The following is a 21997-nucleotide window of genomic DNA, read 5'->3' as shown; positions in this document are numbered from 1 at the left end:
ATAAAACAGAGTCTTTTTTAAAGACTTTTTTATGAAGACATATATTTTTTTTTTTTTTTTAATGATACTTTTATCACAAGTAATTACATTAAAATTAAAATACAATATTGTGTAGTTCTGTTTAACAAATTTAATTACCAAGATTAATGTAAATCTTGAAACCGCAAAATTTTAGCAAAGTTTAATTTCCTGGTGAAGTGTATTACAAATATCGACACACAAAGCTTGAACAAAGTTAGTCAGAGATAGTTTACCAGATGCGGTTGTGTATTTATTACTGTTGAGAATAAACTTTGTCAAGTTTAAGATGTCCGTTTGCTGAGCGTATTAATCAAGACTTAGTTTGTTTGTTTTTCGATCAACTCTTATTTATTAATAATTTATTTTACTTTAGCTGCTTATTAAATAGAAAACCAATTATTTTCTTTTATGATTTTATATTTTATTTATCTTCAATTAATTTATAACGCTTGCAATTATTTTGTAACTACACTGTAAAAAAAACGTAAGTTCTGGTGTTAAATTAACAGGTTGGTGTTAAGCGGTGTTCAAAAAAATTATTTTTGTTTTTAAAATATCAGTCGAATTGTATCTCAGATACAAAAAAATTTTTATTGTTTCAAAAACTAATGATACGGCAAATTTACCAACTTATTGATAAATCCAAAGGATATTTGTCCACGATGACATCTTAATGTTATTGTATAAAATATGGGAAAATTTTTATGATTCAAGTTTCTTTGCAAACTACATCAACGAAAAAAATAAAAAAAAATTATCAATAATTAATTTATCATCCGAAAATCAGTTATTACTTTATGAAAAAAGTCGGAGTTATAATAAAAATAATCATCATATTGTTTGCAAATATTTAATTTAATAAATGATCAAAAATTTATGATACTATTAAGCTAGCGTCTATTAGTTTTTTGATTATTTTTCAAAGCGATAAATTATTAAAAAAAATTTTTTTGGAAAAATTGCACCTATAATTTTTTTAATTCTCTACATGCCCATATTTTTAGTTTTTTTTTTTTGTAATTTTTTTGTTGAAAAAAATATCAAAAAATTTTTGATTGTCAATTTTGAGATCATAAAAATTTCAGCAATTTGTTCAGCTTAAGAAAAGTGACATTTTCTTATTCCATGAACAATAAAATTTTGTTTACCCCAATTGACGTCAATTTCGTAATTTGAATGAAGTATCATTTTTTTTCCTTGTAGATCTTAAAAAAATAACTCACACTTTATTACTCCGATCTGACTTAACTTACTCCTTATGTACACCATTTTAACACCAGTTGGATAACACCGCTACGATGTGAGTTCATTTTAACACTGCCTTTTTACAGTGTAATTAAATTTTTTTAATATATATGTATAATTTTTTTTTTTCATTCATTTTATTTGATTTATGATATTCCGTGAAAGCTGCTCTACTTCTATAAGACCACTGTGTTGTTTGGCAGAGCATTGTATGCTAAATAAAGATCAAAATCAATCCTCATCATAATTTATCAATGCCACACAAATAGCTTTTTATGACGCACAGTTAAACCAACATATCAAAAAGTTCTATAATAAATATTTCCAGTTAAAATCGTATTTTATTTTAATTTAAATATTATTTTATTAAAAGAAGAGATAATGAAATTTATAATAATGAAAGGTGGTATAGATTTTCAAATTGATAATTTACAATAAAGTATTTAATATATATATCTTTATATTGTTGATTAAAAAAAAAAGTATTTGATAATGAATTTCCTGAAGAATGACACAATACTGTACTTATTGGGATTAAATTTAATCCCGAAGCTTCAATATAACTTAAGTAGCAGTTAAAGACTTAGTCGAGGTTTCATTAATAAATTTTCAATGACGTTACATTAAAGTGAAAGAGTAATGTTGGAAGAAATGGATGGATTTAAAAATAAAAATATTTCTCGATTGTGGGAAATTAGTAACATAAATACGACAAATTGCACATCGACAATGGATCCAAATTGTGATGGATACAATTCAAGTGCAGAACTTAATGATAGTATGGTGAAAGTTGTGGTGCCTGTATTTTTTGGTCTAATTGGTTTCCTTGGACTCGTTGGCAATTCACTTGTTGTAATTGTTGTTGCATTGAATCCAGGAATGAGATCAACTACTAATATTTTGATTATTAATTTGGCTATTGCTGATTTACTATTTGTTATATTTTGTATACCATTTACTGCTACGGATTACGTTCTTCTATACTGGCCATTTGGTGACACTTGGTGCAAAATGGTTCAGTATCTTATTATTGTCACGGTATGCGCCAGTGTCTACACCCTCGTTTTGATGAGCCTTGACAGGTGAGTTTTATTTATTTATTCATACAAAAAAATTTTTTTCCAAAAAGTTTATGATGGTAACCTTTGAATTTTGAAACAATTCTGAACTTTGAGTTGATCATTTTTTGAAATCTGAAAAAATTCAAGAGTAGAAAAATTTTCAATCACCAGATTTCTTTTTTGAAATGATATCGAAGTTAGATGAACTCTAATAATTTTTGGATTTTTTTCAGATGATAAATTATAAAAAAAAAAATTGTCAAAAAATTGCATCTATAGTTTTTTTAATTTTCTACATGTGCCTATTTTAAGTTTTTATTTTTTTGCAATTTATTTGCTAAAAAAAAAAATCGATAAACTGTTAACTGTTTGTTAACATCAAGATCATTTTTCGAAAAGTTCTTACAAAAAAATAAACATTCACACCGGGTTTCAATTTTATTTTTTTTTTAAAATTCAAACCAGAAAATTTTTCAAATCGAATTATTTTTGATTTACTTTTGAATATTTTCAAATTTTCCAAAGCAATCAACTCAAAGTTTAGAATTGTTTGAAATTTGGAACTTCACGATTGCGAATTTTTTTTTAACGAATTTTTTTTTACACAGGTAAATTTCTTACTTCCCGTATGAAAATAACATATATGGTCAAAATACATGTAAAAATGTATGATAAATATCAGAAAATATATGTGGCCAATTTAACTATATTTTCTGATATATATTTTTTTTTTATATTAAAAAATATAATATTCATCATATGCGAATCCGTATATGTTTAGCATATATAAAATACATATTTTTATCATATATGAAAATATATATTCTTGTCATATACAAAAACTATATTCTTTTTTTCATACATAAAAATATATATTTCTATCAAATACGAAAAATATACTTTGATCATATATAAAAACATATATTTATATTGTATATGGAAAAAAAAAGTTTCTTATTCGTATCACCGACTCCAATTAAATTAGATCTAAATTTTAAATTGCAGATAAAATTTTCAAAATTAGTTAATTTGATGCGAATATATGATATACCCATATCCATATACATACATCGAATAAGATATATGCTAAAATATAACAAAGAAAATAAATGGTGCCATATATAATTTATATTATATGCTATCATATATTTCATTTCATATAAAAATTTTATATTTTTTGAATATAAAAGGAAATATATCAATACAATATATTATAAGGTAAATGTAAATGTATATATAGTTTCATATAAAAAACATATGTTACATATATGGAATACATATATTTACTACTATATATAATTTTATATTAAATCAGCCAAAATCGCTATATAATTTTTTATAATATACAATATACTATATCATATATTTTTTTGTTGCAAACATAAATGATTTTATATATTTTAACCATATATTGTTTTTTCATACGGGGTTTTTTTTTCCTTATTGGCTATCGTCCCAATTGGGCCACATGCCATTTCACACGGGTTATAATTCAAGTTAAATATCAATTTTTTTTTTTTTTAAATAAATTATAATTTTGTGTAAAAAAAAAAAAGAAGTTATTCATTCATAAATTCCAATCATTTGCGGCTCTGAATGGGAATTTTCAATACAATCGCTCTATATAACTCTGGTATTTATAACAATACTCATTATTTATTATTTGTACGAACACCAAATAATAATTTTACTCCGATTCATTTGCTATTGGAATTTTTTATTACAATTATAAAGCCACAAGAACGGTATAGTTCATGAATTTTTTTTTACATTTGATGAACGAATGTATTTATGATGCTCACAATATATTGTGGATGTATATTTGCCGAAAATGAAATTAATGACTAGTGAATTCGAACTGAAAATAAAAAAAAAAATACTTTTATTTGTATTATTTAAAAAAGCGTGGCACAGTTACAAAAACACCAAATGATATTTTACGCGATAACAATAATTATATATATATATATATGTATATTAAGTAAAAATAATACTTATTTTATTTGAGAAAATTTCATAGAGCTTCCGTGAAATAAAAGTTGTGGAAAAACAGTTAAAATAAAACTATTTATAATTCTTTAAAAGAAAAACAAAAAAGTTGCCAACATAAATCTTTATAAAGCTTTCGAGGGAGAGAACTATTTCCTTACTGTAAATTATTGACTTCTTTGTGTATTTTTATTAAATAACTTAAAAAATAATTAATAATGACATTGACTCTATATAACCGAAAATAATAGATGAGATCTACACAAAATTTTTTTTCAATTTTTTTAGATATATGTATAGATATGTAGAGATTTATAAAGATCAAAGTCAAATGAACAAACTGAGCATCAAAAATTTCAAGTAAAAAAAAAATAGATCGAATTGAATTAGAGTAGATCTTAATGCCCGAGTAAAAAAATTTCGAGCCGAAAAAATGATAAATTTTTTTTTCAAGCCAAAAAGTGGCTGACAAAAGGTCCATGCCTAGGTAAACTCAATTTTTCATGTTCCTAAAAATCAAAACGTTTTTCACGTAACGAAAATGATAAAATGTATGTAATTTGACTTTAAAGGTGACCTAAGGGGTAGTTGAAGGTGGCCTGTAATTTTCGGTTGACCTGCGGAACTTTTCAGAAATCGAGATCCAGTAGATTTTTTACTTTTCTTTGATTTTTTTATTTTCGTTTCGGGAAAAACGTTCTGATCTTCAGGTACATAACTTATCAGCAAAATTTAAGCCAATTTTCGATGTATCTGAGGATCGGAACGTTTTTCGCGCAACGAAAATGGAAAAAATTTGTGATTTGATTGCTTTAGGGGTGATTGGGGTTGACTGAAATTTTCGGCTAAAATACTAGCGCCTATGCGAAATATCTCAGAAATCTAGATCCAGTAGATTTTTTACTTTTTATTTTGTTTTTTTGTTTTAGTATCGCGAGAAACGTTTCGATCTTCAGATACATAATTTTCGGCCTATTTATTACACGAAAAAAAATACGCGCTGCAACAGGACAAAATTCTGTTACAGCAACACGATTTTTCCTGTGGAATCAATAGAATGAGGAACAAGTTTCATTTACCATTTTTTTTGGTCAGTATATTAAAATTTCAAAATTTGAAAAAAATTGCAATTCTGGATTTGTCTTGTTGCTGTAACATGAAAATCCTGTTGCATAAAACCGGCGTATTTTTGACCGAATTTATGCCTTTTTGAATAAAATTCTACGGCCGGCGTGATTTCTGTCAAATTTAGCTTTTTCGGTCTATTTTCGGCCGAATATTTTTGCCCAAGTGGATTGAAAAAAATTCAGATGTATTGTTAATTTTATTTGTTTTCTTGACTACTTTAAAATAAAATATTAAATGCAATCATATAAATTTTTCGTAGTATTTTCCACAATAATTGTAAAGCAGGGAAATGTTTTATAAAAAAATTTTTTATTTAATACGATTTACGATAATTATAAAGCACTTTATAATTCATGCAACAAAAAGTTTCCGTAAAATACTTAACACCTCCTGAGGCATCAATTAGACTCTTGAATAAGTACCGCGAAATTACATCCATTATCATTTTTTAAACGACTCATTTAAATAAAAGTGCTTATTATTATATACTGGTCAAATAATTTTCAGAGAGCTGTAATATAAAGGGATAAAATAATGACGTCTAAATTTTGAGCAGCAACAATTTAACATAACTTTGAATTACATTATTGACAGTAATAATTCTGTTTCAGAGACAGAAATAATTTATTATTAAATTCCTTAAATTTTATTCATGAAATTGATGAAATGCAGAATATCTTTGTTATGATAATTAAATGATATTACATAATTTACATACTATAATAGCTTACATAAAATCATGATAATAATAACTATTATTTCAATTACCAAAGAATTTATTAAATTAAAACATAAGAGTTCCTTTGAAATTTCGTAACGTGATAACTTAAAATTACATTGAATTTTATCGTTTTAATGAGATCTATTTACTTATACACTAAAAGATATTGGAACCCAAGTATAATATTACATACATTTATTATCTTACCCTAAATTCTCATGATTCTTTCATGGATATAAATAATCACCTCACAGCAACACCATGTTTATTTTATCTTACCACACCATCCGTTGACAGTAAATAAATATATAAAAAATCAATAATATATAATCGTGATAAAAACAAATAGTAAATTATATTTTTTTTTATCAACAGACCACTTGAGAATTTGCACGTGTAAACTATCAAACTAAAACAATCGGGGAGAATAAACTTGACACCCTCGTATAAGTTGTCAGAACATACTTGAAGTTGATCACCTAGTATAATAATAAATAAACTTTTTGTTTTGCACAAGGTATCTGGCAGTTGTACATCCAATAGCTTCTATGACTGTGAGAACAGAAAACCACGCCTTCTTAGCGATTTGTCTCGCGTGGTTAATTATTTTAACTGCGTCTATTCCAGTGCTTATTATCCACGGTGAGGTGAGTAATTTTATATTATTTATGAAAACTTTTGGATGTATATATTCATAAAATGTTTATTAACTACACGGAGAGAAAAAAATTGTAATATTCACTATCGCAGTGATATCTAATATTGTGTATATCCTCTTCTATCCTTTTCTAAAAAGTTTATGACCGGGTGTCGCATCATTTTACGTCACTTCTGTGACTATTTTATTCGGTTGTCGGTTGGTCGACTGAGATAGTGGCGGGATTTTTGAAAAAATTAAGGCGAGCGAAGCAAGTATGTTATGTATAGTATAATAAAAACTAATATGTGAATATGGTAGGCTCTCCTACACTGTGATAAATTCCCAAAAAATTTTACTATGGGTGCATAGTAAAATTTATTGGGAATTTTTCACAGTGTTTGCTATACAATAGTTACCGTTTCACATGATAGGAATCACTATACGTATTGTAATTGTTAATACACTGTAAACATAATGGTGTTGAAATGAAATTACACCAGTGTAGAAGGCGTAATTCGGCGGTGTAAAAATACCGGTGTAAAAGTGGAGTAATATCGGTGTAAAAACAGAGTAAACTGCGTCCACTTAGGGTATTAACTTTAAAGATTTTATATAAAATACAAAAAATGTCAGTTCTTTATGAATATTAATAAAAAAATATCATTTATTAACAAGTATAGTGATCAAGTAAGTAAAAATATTCACAAAGTAAAATATTTTAACACCGGTAAAGAATATCTACACCGCTTTCAGTGTTGAAATTTAATACCACCGATTTTAACACCTACATCGCTTGGACTTACCCCGGTGATTTTTTACAGTATATTAAGATAGACTTAAAAGTTTTGCGATTGTAATAATTACGATTCGGACATGGTAGAAACTACAATATTTTTCTCTGTGTGTAGACTAATTATCATTTTTATTTTTACTACACTGTAAAAAGAGCGGTGTTAAAATGAACTGACACCAGTAAAGAGGTGCTATTTAGCGGTGTTATCCAGACGGTATTAAAACGGTGTACATAACTCCGATCGGAGTATGAGTCCGGGTCAAATTTTTTTTTGTATTTGAAATACATTCCATCTTCTGATACGTCAAAAATAAAACTACTTTTAGTTTTAACACTAGAAAAACTCTTTACACCGTTTTTGGGGTTGAATTCAACACCGGAATAGTGTGAACTTACACCGATTGTTTTTTACAGTGTGTTATTATTATTTTAGTAATTAATTAAATATATCCAAAAGTTGTTATAATAACGTAAAAAAAGTTCACGGAACTCCGTAGCTCATGTCTGCAGATTTATCCATCATTACAGCGACCAGGTGATAAATTAAATCAAATGTTTTGTCGAATTCGCCTCGACGACTGGGTGGTTTTCCAAGTTACATTTTTTTTATTGAGCTACGTGATACCTTTAACTCTCATATGTGGTCTCTACATATGCATGTTAGTAAGGTTGTGGCGAGGAGCACGTACGAGTGCTGAAAGTCGACGTGGTAGAAGGAGAGTTACTCGGCTTGTAATTGTTGTGGTCGGAGTTTTTGCTTTTTGTTGGTGTCCTCTTCAGGTCAGTAATTTAATTTATTATTTTTTTTCTTTTTCATTTGCTGTTATTAGATTATTTCTTTCCCAAGTTATTGAAATATCGTATTATAAGTAATAAATTAAATTTTTATTTGTTACAGTTAATATTAGTCGCAAAATCATTAAACTTTTATCCTCTAACAACGACGTCGGTGATGATTCAAATAGCGAGTCATGTATTGGCATATATGAATAGCTGTGTCAATCCAATTTTGTATGCTTTCTTAAGTGAAAACTTTCGTAAAGCCTTTAGAAAAATAATTTACTGTAGACCAAGATATAATCCCCAAGGTCTTGGCCCTCCTACTAAAACTACAAGGGCTGCTAGTAGTGGCGATATTCTTTAGGTAAGAAATATATATATTTTTTAACAAACTATTCTTTACATACTTTTTTATTCTATAAAAGTGTCAACAAGTGCCGGAAGAACTCACTAGTATAATAAATTTATTTCAAAATATATATATATATATATACATATGTTTAAATCATGAAAACTATCATATAACAAAATCTTGTTGAATTGTTTTGAAGAGAAAAAGTAGTTCTATAAATAAATAAAAAAAAAAAAAAGTCACGGTATTTTAGCAGACTTTTCCGCATCATTAAGAAACTTCCAAGCTTGTTCTATTCTGAGATAATACTATTAAAAAAACGTGTTAACTCAAGCACGTTATTAGACTTGTTTTTTTTTATTTGACGAATTTTTAATTGAATTAATATTATTATTAATTATAGTTTACAAATGAAATATGCACTTTAAAAAATCGGGAGTGGATCCGAATTTTATTTTAATCCGAATTCACTTTGTCACTCGGAAGTCTGGAGTTTTATAATAAAATCACTCTGTATGCGAAGTGATGAGGGATTTTTTCATGGGTGGAGTAATTACGGAGTGACGTGGATTTTATTTCAATCCGCATTCACTCCGGTCTGGAGTTTTAATACTTAAATAAATTTATATTTAATAAAAACAGCTGTTAATAAGAAACATAATTATTTAAATAAATAATTCATTCAGATATTAATAATTAAACTTAAATTATTATGTTTTTAATTTATAAAATGTTTTAGTAACTCACTAAATTATAATTTCATATATTTAATATATAGTGAAAATATTAAATTATTGAATAGCTATAGTGAGATAGATTTTATGGGAATATTTGATATTTCAGTACAATATGAAATGTTATTTCGTGGCATAGTTGATGTAAGTCATACGACAGTTTGTGACTCAATGGAATCATATTTGTTCAAGTCTTATTAAAAGCTGCTTATAGTTGATAATTATTTCGCGTGAATGTATGAAAAGGGAGCTCGTAATTATTTCCATAATCAGTATAAATTTCAGAATATCAAAGACCTAAGCTCACTATGTATTAGTAATTTTTTTTATAATTAACATTTTCCGAAACTCCTCTTTGGAGTGAAATTCACTGCGAGGGAATTAAATAAATAAAAAATCATCCACTCCGCAAGTTTTTTACAGTGTGTATACATAAACATATACGTATTTATCTTAGTAAAACTACCAAATATTTATCGACATCATTTAGAAAATAAATTTCCAGGCAATTAATTTACAAAAGATTACTTTAATTGGTTTTGTTTTTATTCATGCAAATAAGAAAGTAATTTAAAAAAATAATAAAATAGAACAATCCAATGAGATTTATCTATTGTATTTAAGAGCAGGGCGTAAATTACAAGTAATATAACGGGTATCCTTTTCTCTGATCACTAAAACGACAGATGATAGAAAAGATAGGAGGGTCGAAATAAGAAATGACTCGGTTCGTATATTGTAATCGTCTGATTGAAGAGTACAGTCTGAGTGGCATTGTTACGAAATTTTATGGCATATAGAGGTAGAAAAAAAAGGGAAGAAATAATAGAGGAAAAACGTGTTGGTTTATAAATAGTTTCGATATATATATATATATATATTTTTTTTTTTTCATCATCAAGGAAATGTATTACGATCAATACTTTGAAAGTAAATTAATTTTCGTAATACCTAGTGTAATAAAACAGAAAAATATCAACTGTTTTATGATGCAATCAGATTTATTTTTAGTACATCGGTCATTATTCGGTAAATTTTATTTTTCTTTATTCAACGATCATGAGTCATAAAATAAATCACTGATGGTAATTTATGAACTTTTATCATTATATTTGCACTGTAAAGATTTTTTGGTGTGAAATATCAAGCGGTGTACTTTTAACATGATGTGAGTGTTTTTTCTAACACCCTTTGGTGTTACTAGCTTAAATATTGTTCGGTAATATAATCTTTAGTTAAGAATTATCGAATAATTGTGCCGCGACCGGTTATCCTCGGACAAAATAACCCCGACAAAACAACCTCGTAACAAAATAACCTGAAAAAATTATAAATAATATGTCTTGTACTTGAAGGTTAATGTCGTTCAGGTTATTTAATAACAAAGTTATTTTTTTCAGGTTATTTTGTTACGGAACCCGAATAATATATAGGATGCAGCACTAGTGTATCATTATTATTATTGATGTAGATTATTTTAAAAGAAAAATTAAATTCATAGTGCTGGAGTAATCGAGAGTTTCAAATAAATAAGTTATACATTTACACCATTGATGGTGTGAACATTCTAATCCACATGGTCCACAATTTAACACTGTGAGTCATGTAACTTTTACAACGACAGTGTTAAAAATTTTAACACCGAATCAATCACACCACATTGCGGATTCAAAATTTTTTACAGTATGTCCTATCATTATTTTTTTTATCATTGAACTGTCAAAAATTCGCGGATTAAATCCGGAGTGAATGCGAAGCGAACGACTGTGTATTTATTTAATGCCCTTAGTAAAAATCACTCCGAAGAGAAGTTGATTATAATTTAGAAACTTTGGTTCGAAGTGGGATTGATTCCTAAAGAGAGTTTATTTCAAAATTAAAATTCCGAATCGGAGTGGATACAGATTTAAATAGAATCAAGATCACTCTGAATTCACTAATGATTTTTAACAGTGCATTATTATTGTTATTGTTATTTGTTTAAATATTTTTTAAAGTTAATTAACACCATGAGTTACTCATTAGTTTTCCGGCACTAAGTAATTTACGAGCTAAAGATTTTCTCATTACGTATTCTGTGTGCTTAATAATTTTAAAAAATATAAATTACTACGAGTATTGATTGTGAACGTGAGTAAACAGTGACTAGAAATATGCCGGTGAAATTTACTGAAAAATAATTGGTACGATTTATCAAGATTTTATGTTGGCACACAAAAATAATGAATGAATTTATCTTTTATATACTTTTTTATTGAAAAAGTATTTTTTTTTATTTAAAAAAAAAGTGAAAACTTTTAATTATTGTAGTTTTAATAACAACTTTAAAAAAAAACTAACAAGTTTTAATTATTGTATTTTTAATAATGACTTTAAAGAATATAATAATTTATTTTTAATTTCGCTTCATTCATTCATTTTTTTTTTTTTTTTTTTTTTCAATTCATTCAGTACCGGCAGACAGTATACAGAAGTAATTACATTAAGCTTTTAAACACAAATGTCATTTTTGCAATTAAATTTGAAAGTGCACTTTAATATTAAATTGGTGGAAAAAAATAATTAGTTTTAATAACGTAGTAATTAACAATAAAATACGTCTAAAAAATCGAAAAGATTTACGGAAGAATTAAATATGATGAACGGGAGGGTCAGACAAAATTGGGTTGCTTCGAAAATATATATTCTTTTGTCTCAAAAATGGCGCTCATTTTTCTCTAGATTACCCTAATTTTTTTTTTTAAATCTTTATATGTTGAAAAAAAAATTGACTTGTCAGTCAAATCGGTTGGTCAGTTTTGAGAGACAATTTATTTTTTCCGTACAATTTTTTTTTTTTTACTTGATTATTAAATATATATTTATACACTGTAAAAAAAAATCAATGCAAGTCCACGCTATTCCAGTGTTAAATTTAGCCCTGAAATCGGTGTTATAATAACACTGGAAGCGATATTAAAATTTTTCCTGGTGTCAAAAAAAAGTAGATTTATTTTTGAAGTATCAGTAGTCGAATAGTATTTCAAATAAAAAAAAAAAAAAAACAAGTTTATTGTTTTAAAAATTAATGATACGACAAATTTACCAATCTATGGATACATCCAACGAATATTTGTCCACAGTAACATGTTGATGTTATTGCATGAAATATAGGAAACAGATTTTCATGATTCAAGTCTGTTTGCAAACTAAACCAGCGCGAAAAAACAAATAAAATGATTACTCATTAATTTATCATCCGAAAATTAGTTTTTCTTTCATGAATAACATCAGAGTTATAGTAAAAATAATTATCATATTGTTTGTAAATAATTAATTCGATGAGTGATCAAAAATTTATACAATTTGGTTAGTTTGATAAAAGTGAAATTTCTTATTTTATAGGCAATAAAAATTTTTTTTTCTCAATTAACGATAATTTCGTGATTTTAACGAAATATTATTATTTTTTTTCCGTTTTATTGATCTTAAAACACTTATACTCAGGCCCTCATACTTTGATAGGAGTTAATTTACACCGCAAGGACACCTTTTTAACTGCAGAATTCTTTATAAAGTGAAATCATTTACATTAACTTTGTTGAATTTTGGTTCCAAAAATATCCTTAATGTTTTTTTTATTCAAATATTGTTTTTTATTTATTGTACAATTTTAACCATTTTAGGTAAGAGGGGCAATACGACTCATTCCATAATGGCTCCCTTCCAAAAAACTTTTCTTTCATTTTCTTGTTTATTAGGGACTTAATAACCTACCAGTGCATGGCCGGGGCAAGATGAAACAATGACAAAAAATTTTTTAATTTTACTTTTACGGATTTTTCTATTTATAAGAAGCGAAATGTAAAAAAATATGTAAAGAAAATTACATGAGAAAAAAAAAAATTAAATAACGATTAATTTTGATTATTTTTGTCACCAACTAAATGCTATCGTAAAGTGCAAATATCACGCAGAGTTGAAAGAAACAGAAAAAAAAGGAATAAAATGATAACAGATCTTCGTGATAAGCTTAAAATTATCAGCGTTTCAACTTTCATCCTTTGGCTTACGATATCCCACTTCGTAAAGCTCGTGATTCTTCACGAACATTTAAACGAGAAGCGACAGACGTAATCTTATAGGATTGGCTTTTTAGTTCTGCTCGTTTAACGCAGATTTTATTTTAACCTGCTCGTTGCATCAAAGTTATAAATTCTAAAAGTATACGTAAGTACCCATGTAAAAAAAGTTAGTTTCAGAAAAGTTCATGACAGTGAACTTTTAAATTTGAGACAATTCTGAATTTTGAGTTGAGCATTTTTGGAAGCTTAAAAAGATTCAAAAGTAGAGAAATTTGTAACCTCAAAACCACGGCTTTAAAAAGTTATTATCAAAAATCATCAAACGTTCATATATAATTGGTTTTAAAGGCTTTTTTTTATTAAAGGTTTTTTAAACCAGTAAATTTTTTTAAGTCGAAATATTTTTGCTTAAATAATTAAGACGAATGTTGCTAAAAAGTAGTCAGCAAAAAATTGTTTTTTCTTTTGAATGTTTTCAGTTCCAAAAATGATCAACTCAAAATTCAGAGTTGTCTCAAATTTGGAAGTTTACGATTATGATCTTTTATGAAACATTTTTTACGCGGGTATATATGTATATATAATAAAAAAAACAATAGTGTTCTGATCGATTTTAAGAGCTTGATATTAAAATGGAAATAACTAGAAAGTTATGCAGAATTTGGAAAATATTTATTCAGAATAATTTGTAAGGAATAAAATTGTCTACAAAAAAGATTCTATGACATTTTGTGATAAGTCTGATAGTTTCGTTGCAAAAGTAAAAAGATCTCGAAATTTACTATAAATTTGAATTCAAGCTCAAATAAATTTTGAACAGATGGATTTATTAAAAAATCATAGAAGACCTTATTTGAAGAACGTTCAATTCCCAAAAAAAATCCATCTTAGGCTTATTTGTATAATACGCCATTACTGAGGTATAAAATTCCAAACTTAAATTTTTTTCCCATGCTATTTAAATGAGAAAATCGCAATCAGGGAGTATTTAATGTTAATATTAAGGGCTTAAATTTCAACAGGCGTCTTCGTCCTGCTGAATCCTACGGAAACTATTGAGTGTGTGCTTGGAAAATAATCGATTTTTTAAAAATTGGACTAATATAATATGTGATGAATAGAAATAAAGCTAACGCTATGAACAATAAATCGATTGTTCAAATAAGAAATAAAATTTGATTCCGTAAGAAATGTGACGGAATTTACAATTTTATTTAATTTAGTTCTTTCTGTTATCTTTCGTGAATTCGATGTTCAAAGAAACTTGTTTAAAATACATATATATAAAGCGATGGTTACGTACGTGACTACGAAGTCGAATCGAAGCAAACTTTAAAAATAAATAAAGAATATTGAAAAATAAAATATTTGTTAAGCAAAAAAAATGTTTGGTATCAGTTAAAGGTAATGTATTTATTTAAATGTAAAAATTTTCTCATTTCAGGTGAATGGAATTCTCTTCACGGAATATAAATATTTTAGTTTAAAATTAATTTTAAATATTTGTTGACTTTAATAAGCTTAAATTTTAGAGTTTATGTTATATATACATAGTTAATGTATAAGAGAATATGTATAGAATAATTTATTAAATCTACTTTATCTAACCTGCCTCATGGGAAATTCGTTTTTTATAAATTGTTGACAAAAAAAAAAAAAAAACTAGATCTTGAGCTGTTTGTTGATAAATTTATAAAATTTGTTTTATTCAATACCAAGTGATAATTTAGTGTATATAAAATTTTGTACACTTTTTTATTACACTTACTCATTAATTTAATTAGTTAATTAACCACCTCTTATATATTCTAGTTATTAAAATTTATCAAATCTTTAAAATAAATAATTTTATCCGTCCGACCAAAAATTTATTTACTTAATATATTTTATGGGATACAGATTATAAGAAAAAAAAATAATTTCAATTAATAATTATGACGGAAATAAATATTAATTATTTAATGTCAATACGAAGTATATTAATACTATTGGATTTCCTCAGTTCAAACGGAATATAGGGATAGATGAAGAAATTCCAATAACACGTACATCATACATGAGCATGAGAATATAATTCCAAAGTCCTTTCTCTCATACAATAGATATATAGATAAACAACTGTAGTATCGAAAGGACATATTCCTCTATAGTAGACATGATAACGTGATAGCACGTTCCCAATCGTGTTAAACCATCTCGAGCAATTTGTCCATTTGACGTGATTTAATCATACTCAACGATTCTCATTTATGATACTTGGACTATTGCAATCTTGTGTATCGAAATATTTTCATTTTATAATAAAGTACATGGGAAGAATAAAAACCAGAATATTAATGTAGCAAAAAATTGGAAATTATTTCCATGAATTAATAAACGATTATTTCCATGAAATAGTAAACGAAATATTAAGAATTATCGCAAAATTAGTATTGTTATGAATTCAATACAAAAACATTTATTAATTCTTATAGATTAACTGGTTTGGAAAAAAAATTCCTCCCGAAAATGTTTGAAAAGAGTGAACTTCGAAATTAGAGACGATTCTGAACTTTGTTGATCATTTTTGGATTTTCAAAAAAAATTCAAGAGTAAAAGAAATTTTTGATCTCTTGACCTCATTCTTGAGCAGCTCTAATAAGTTGAAAATTATCTATAATTCGTTTTTAAGCTTTTTAAATGTTTTGAAACCAGCATAGTTCTCATAATGGAATTTTTTAGCTTAAAAGTTCCGAAAACTCTGGGTAGAAAGTATTAAGTAGAAAAATTGTTTGTACACATGAATTTTTTCAAATAATCGAAAAACGATCAACTCAAAGTTTAGAATTGTCTCAAAATTTAAAGTTTACTGTTATCAACCATTTTGGAACATATTTGGAACGTTTTTTTTTTACGAGAAATTACTACTATAGTACTAAAAAGCATTTTTTTCAATGTTTTAGACAGCAAAGTTCTAAAGTTGAATTTTTTACTTAAGAAGTTCCGAAAAATCTGCTGGGGAAATATTAAGTTAAAAATTTTTTTGTAATCATGAATTTTTTTAAAAATTCAAAAAATGATCAACTCAAAGTTTAGAAATGTTTCAAATTTGGAAATTCACTCTTCTAAACCTTTGTGGAACATTTTTGGAAGGAATTTTTTTTGGCACAGGCATTTCCTGTAGTATACTATACATTGTTTAAAAAAATAAATGAATATCATTGCTTTTAGATATGAATTTATGATATAAGTTATAAATTTTGTTTTCTCATATATTTTAAATTTTGATATAAATGTTTACAGTTTTTCGATAAATTATGATCCCAGTATAAAATTTTTATGTAGATATTAACTTAAAGTCAGGAATATACTTCAAACTAATAAATTTCCGAGCCCTATTTTTTTCCGTGTTAACATATATGTTCATATTTTTCAATTTTACTGTACTCATATCACTTTTTAAGAAATTACTAAATAACTAAGTCTGACTAAATAACGTATCAACTTTTTTTTATTTTAATTTTATTATTTATTTTTTTTTCTTTAGTTACTTTCTTCCCTTTTTTTTTGCCGCAATAAATCGGCGCAATCAGATAGGTAGAGAACGGCGTTGCCGTTACGAGAGTTACCAAGGGATTTATTTTCCTAGGATATCAGTGGATGTAGAGAGTAAAGTTAAGCAGAGTAAAACGTAAAAAAAAAAAAGTTAAATAAAATAAAACAGAAAGTGATGAAGTAATCCACATTTTTTTTTCTCTTTTATAAGAAGGATTATTTTCCTATATACATTTTCCGAAGGGTATTTAAATTTTCACATACTTGTTGATAGAGATAAAGGTAAATATTGTACTTCATCATCCAGAAATGTATTACTTTTATTTTATTTTTAGTAGTAAATATGACTATTTTTTTTTTAAACTGTAACTCATCGGCTTATAACCTAGACAGCAAAAGAGGAATTTAAATTTGTTTTTAATCTCTTGTGAATCAAATGAACCCAGTAAATTGTGAATCTATAAAAGTACTATTCTTTTTTTAAAATTTAATTATCTTAAGTAATCACTGAACTAATTGATTTTTATTCAATTTATTTTGATAGAGCATCTCATAAAAAATAAAAGTTATCTCAAGAAAACACAGTTTAAACTTACGGAGATTTGGTTTTTCCATTTTTAGATCTACGACCAAGACACAAAACGGGAAATCACTAAACTGAATAAATTTAAATTTTGATTTTTGAGGAGATTTTAAAGCTATCAAAAAAAAATCGAAAATTGTAGATCTGAAAAGATCTTTAAGGATTTGAGATAATTTAAATAGATCTAATGTGATTGGAGTACACGCATAAAAGCTTACGATGACAATTATAATGTATTTTGGTAATAGTCACCATATCGTATCGTAACAGATTTTTTTTTAAATATTGACTATAAGAATGGCACTTATAAAATTATGGTAACCGTTTCTATTTATATGGGTTTCATTCCTATATGTTATTGGAATAGTTCCTATAAAATTATGGTAATATTTTTTGTGTCATTATGGTAATCGTTCCTATTACTATGGTAATTGTTATCATATACTATGGTAAGCAATATCATACATTATGGTAAGCGCTACTACATATTATGGGAACGATTCCTGTAAGTCATGGTAAGTTACCACAATATCATAGTAATCATTCCCATACTACTACAGTAATCATTACCATATAGTATGGTAAGCGTTGCCACACATCATAGGAATCATTGCCATAATCTATGGCAATAGTTACCATAATATTATTTATAGTAACAGCTATATTACATTCAAAAGTTCTTCGTATTATGGGAATCGTAACCATAATACTTTGGTAATGGTTTCCATACTGTGATAGTAATCATTACTATTTATATAGTAAGCGTTACCATATATTATAATATATAACGATTCCGATAATTCATGGTAAAAGTTATCATAATATCATAGTAATCATTCCCATACCACTATAGTAATTGTTTCCATATACCATGGTAAGCGTTGCCATATTTCATGGGAATGACTGCCATAATATATGGTAAAAGTTACTATGGCATTATGGTAATAGTTACCATAATATTGTGGTAATGGTTACCATAATATTATTTATAGTAACACCCGATGAAAAAAAATTTTATATAACTGAATACAGTTATATATGAATTATATACAATTGGACAGAGGTGATTCATAATTATATAAAATTTTTATATAATTATATACAATCGTATATAATTCAATATAAAAATGCAAAAAAGAATAATAAAATTATATATAAATGTATATAATTATATATAATCTATACGAATTTAGTATGGGATTATATACAATTATATACATTTGTATATATTTAGATATAATTATCTACGATTGTATACAATTGGATCGGGCTATTTTTTCTATCCAACTTTATACAATTACACGCTGAAAAAAAAGTGGTAATACGTGCCATCTTAATGAAGTAACTATTCCTATTCTTACATGTTAATGATCCTCATTCTTTTATGCTAATTATTACTATCGAAGATGGTAAGCATTCGTATCTAGATAGTAACCATTCCTATCTGTGATGATAACCATAACTATTTTAGAAGGTAAAATTAAAAATTCTTCAGACATAAGAAATATTACGATCTAGATGGTAACTATTACTATCGGCAATTGTAATTGTTACTATACGAGAAACGAATAGTTAACATAAACGCATGATAATAATTATCACATACACGATGGTAATCATTCCTTATCGCAAGATGGTAATAGTTAGCATTTTTTTTTAGCGTGTAGAAAATTTCTCTTCGTCGGGCAGTTACATAACATTCAGAAATTCTTCATATTATGGGAATCATAATATTATGGTAATCATCACCATACATTGTGGGAATCATTACCAGAATATATAGTAATGCTTACCATAACGTACTATGGAAATATTTCACACATATCATGGACGCAGTTATCATAATGTACAGGGTTTATTCTCATACGCACCTTGGAACCGTTCCAAAGTGGATATAGGATTTATTACTATGTGACTGGGAATTATTCCAATAAGTATGGTTATCATTACCATAATTCTGTTACACTGTGAAAAATTCCCATTAAATTTTACTATGGTTGCATTGTAACCCCGGACCATAAGAAAACTGGTACAAAATTTACAAGTGTACCATAGTAAACGTATGCGCATAGGTCCCAATCGTGTCGTCTGCGCATACCGTTTACTATGGTACACTTGTAAATTTTGTCACAGTTTTCTTATGGTCCGGGGTTACAATGCACCCATAGTAAAATTTAATGGGAATTTTTCACAGTGTACCATACGATATAAGAACTGTTATCACAATTATAAGAATTGTTCTTATAGTTATAAAAACTTTTCTCGAAAATAGACGTATATCCCATAATTCCCAGCAATTAGTACCATAACATTACGGGTTTATATTTTATCACCGTCCTAGGAACAGTTACCATAACTTTCCCTCCGTGTAGAACTAAATAACGGAAAAATCCGATTTTCTAAGATCTGATTAAATTTAAATTATTTTTTTCAAGTACTATTCGCTTAGTCGACAATGCGTGTTAGTAAATGTGAAAATAAATGAATGAAATTTTCTTAGTGTAATACAAAGTCGTTACAGATTCTACCGCAGTAAAATGTAGATATTTTTCAGCAGCTTTAGTTTAAGAGTTTTTTTCACAGAAAAAGTCCTCTGAAGTCGATGGCTTCTTTGAGACTTACGTAGGCTATAAGTCATACATGTAGTAAAGTTTAGTGGGAGTGTCATACATAGGAAGTGCAAGTCAGAGAATCGTGGCAATATAATAGATCTTCCCTTTTTTTTGTTTTTTTTTTTTTTTTCAGATTATTTTTATCCTACACCTATAGAAAAGTGCTTTGCAATATATGTACTCTCGAGAGCATCCGTACTAGTTTAAAAAGTTGACTGGCAAAGTTTCACATCAACAATTGATGATAAATACTGTGATTTAGTAGAAATCGATGAACTCAAAAAATATAATACATAATATTTATTTATAGTTATATTATTTTTATATAATTTTATTTTCGAATCAAATGACGTCATAATCAATCGTTACTATAAATAGTCGATGTATGTAATCATCCTCAGAAGCTAAGGTTTCCGCAGGTAATTATCAGGCGTAAATTCAAGTTTACGGTCTCCTTGATATTGATATGAAACCTTCCGTATTGCGATCGTATCAAATATCCTCAGGCTATTATCATCTTCCACATTCAAGAATTAAATTGCCTTCCCATCTGTTCGTAGGTATGTACTATCTTAATCTATCCCTTTAATTTTTACATTATCTGTGCAAAATTACTATTGTTATTGTTACAATTGTTGTAAAAATCAATAAATTCTTCATTCCGTCTTTAATTATTTTTTATGAAATCATTTTTTTTTTAATATTCAAATAAATTTTAATGCACTATAAGTAAAAAATATTTAAATTTGTTTGTTTTATTATCAACCAATGCTCGCATAACTGAATTGATAAAAATGTCAAAAATTTTTTATGGTAAATTTTTTTTCCGTTGAAATATTAAAATGTCAGAATTTTTTTTTTTTTTTTTTTCATTAAATTCTGTGTTTGTTATATTGAATGTAGTGCATATATAGATATACATCGCAGATTTGTACACATGTAACAAAATTCTTGTAAATAATATTGAATAAAAATATTATTTGAAAGAATTTACTAATTTCGTGTTACTAGTTTTAAAAGGAGATATTTTTATACGCGCGTTACCTTTAAAAAGCAGCTTTCTGAAGCCAACAGGATTTGAAATTTTTTTTTATTACCCGTTGTTTTGTAGATTTATTTTAAAGCTAAAAATTGCGAGCCAAAAAGGCGTATAAATTTATAAATCCTTTCGGAATTAGTACACGGTAAAAAATTTGCGGAGTGAATTTAGTTTGAAATAAAATCTGTAACCACTCTTAATCCACTCCCGATTTTGTACAGTGTGTAACGCGATTGTGTTTTTGAAAAAATTTATGTTATAAATATAAATAATAATAAATAAGTAATTATTTAAAATTGCAGTGGAGAAAAGCTTTAACAATTATTTTACATATTTAAGAATAAATTAGTCGATTAAAATTATTTGTAAATTTTTCAGCTTATACGTAAAAATGCATAGCGTTCATCAGTATAAATTTTCTCATTTATTCTGACAGTTTATGTTGGAAAAATAAACATCAAAAGAATTATTTTAGCTGAAATATATTTTACATGAATATGATGGTCGCTATTTTTTTCCATATTAAAACTTAATTATGCAATGTGAGACAAAAGTGCGAATGTCAATTAATGTATAATCTAGAGTAATTTAAATGTAAATAAAAAAAAATTTATGCCCGTAAATTTATAAAACGAAAAATTAACGAATTTAAAATTGTTACATTATAATTAACATTAAAAATTATATACTGCGTAATTACA

The 21997-nt window shown here is 26.6% G+C and overlaps 2 protein-coding genes across 6 annotated transcripts in view; one reads left to right on the top strand and one right to left on the bottom strand.

The window, feature by feature from the left end:
* The window catches only part of LOC103577250 (voltage-dependent calcium channel gamma-4 subunit), a 129857-nt gene that overhangs the window by 66160 nt on the left and 41700 nt on the right, over positions 1–21997 (bottom strand). The window lies entirely within an intron of this gene.
* On the top strand, positions 1662–15049 carry LOC103577248 (allatostatin-A receptor). Of its 4 annotated transcripts, none has more exons than XM_053740698.1 (5): positions 1662–2348; positions 6683–6812; positions 8109–8378; positions 8497–8742; positions 14973–15049. In XM_053740698.1, exons 1-4 carry the CDS (start codon positions 1906–1908, stop codon positions 8740–8742), a joined length of 1089 nt encoding a protein of 362 aa, XP_053596673.1. In that variant the 5' UTR covers positions 1662–1905; the 3' UTR covers positions 14973–15049. The 4 variants fall into 4 exon arrangements, with proteins under 4 accessions (XP_053596673.1, XP_008556040.1, XP_053596674.1 ...); XM_008557818.2 differs by lacking the exon at positions 14973–15049 and adding an exon at positions 13130–13494 and having other exon boundaries at positions 8127–8378; XM_053740699.1 differs by lacking the exon at positions 14973–15049 and adding an exon at positions 13205–13494.

This window comes from Microplitis demolitor, chromosome 7 (assembly GCF_026212275.2).
Source record: "Microplitis demolitor isolate Queensland-Clemson2020A chromosome 7, iyMicDemo2.1a, whole genome shotgun sequence".
NCBI classification, from domain to species: Eukaryota; Metazoa; Arthropoda; class Insecta; order Hymenoptera; family Braconidae; genus Microplitis; species Microplitis demolitor.
This window is presented reverse-complemented; position numbering and strand designations above follow the sequence as displayed.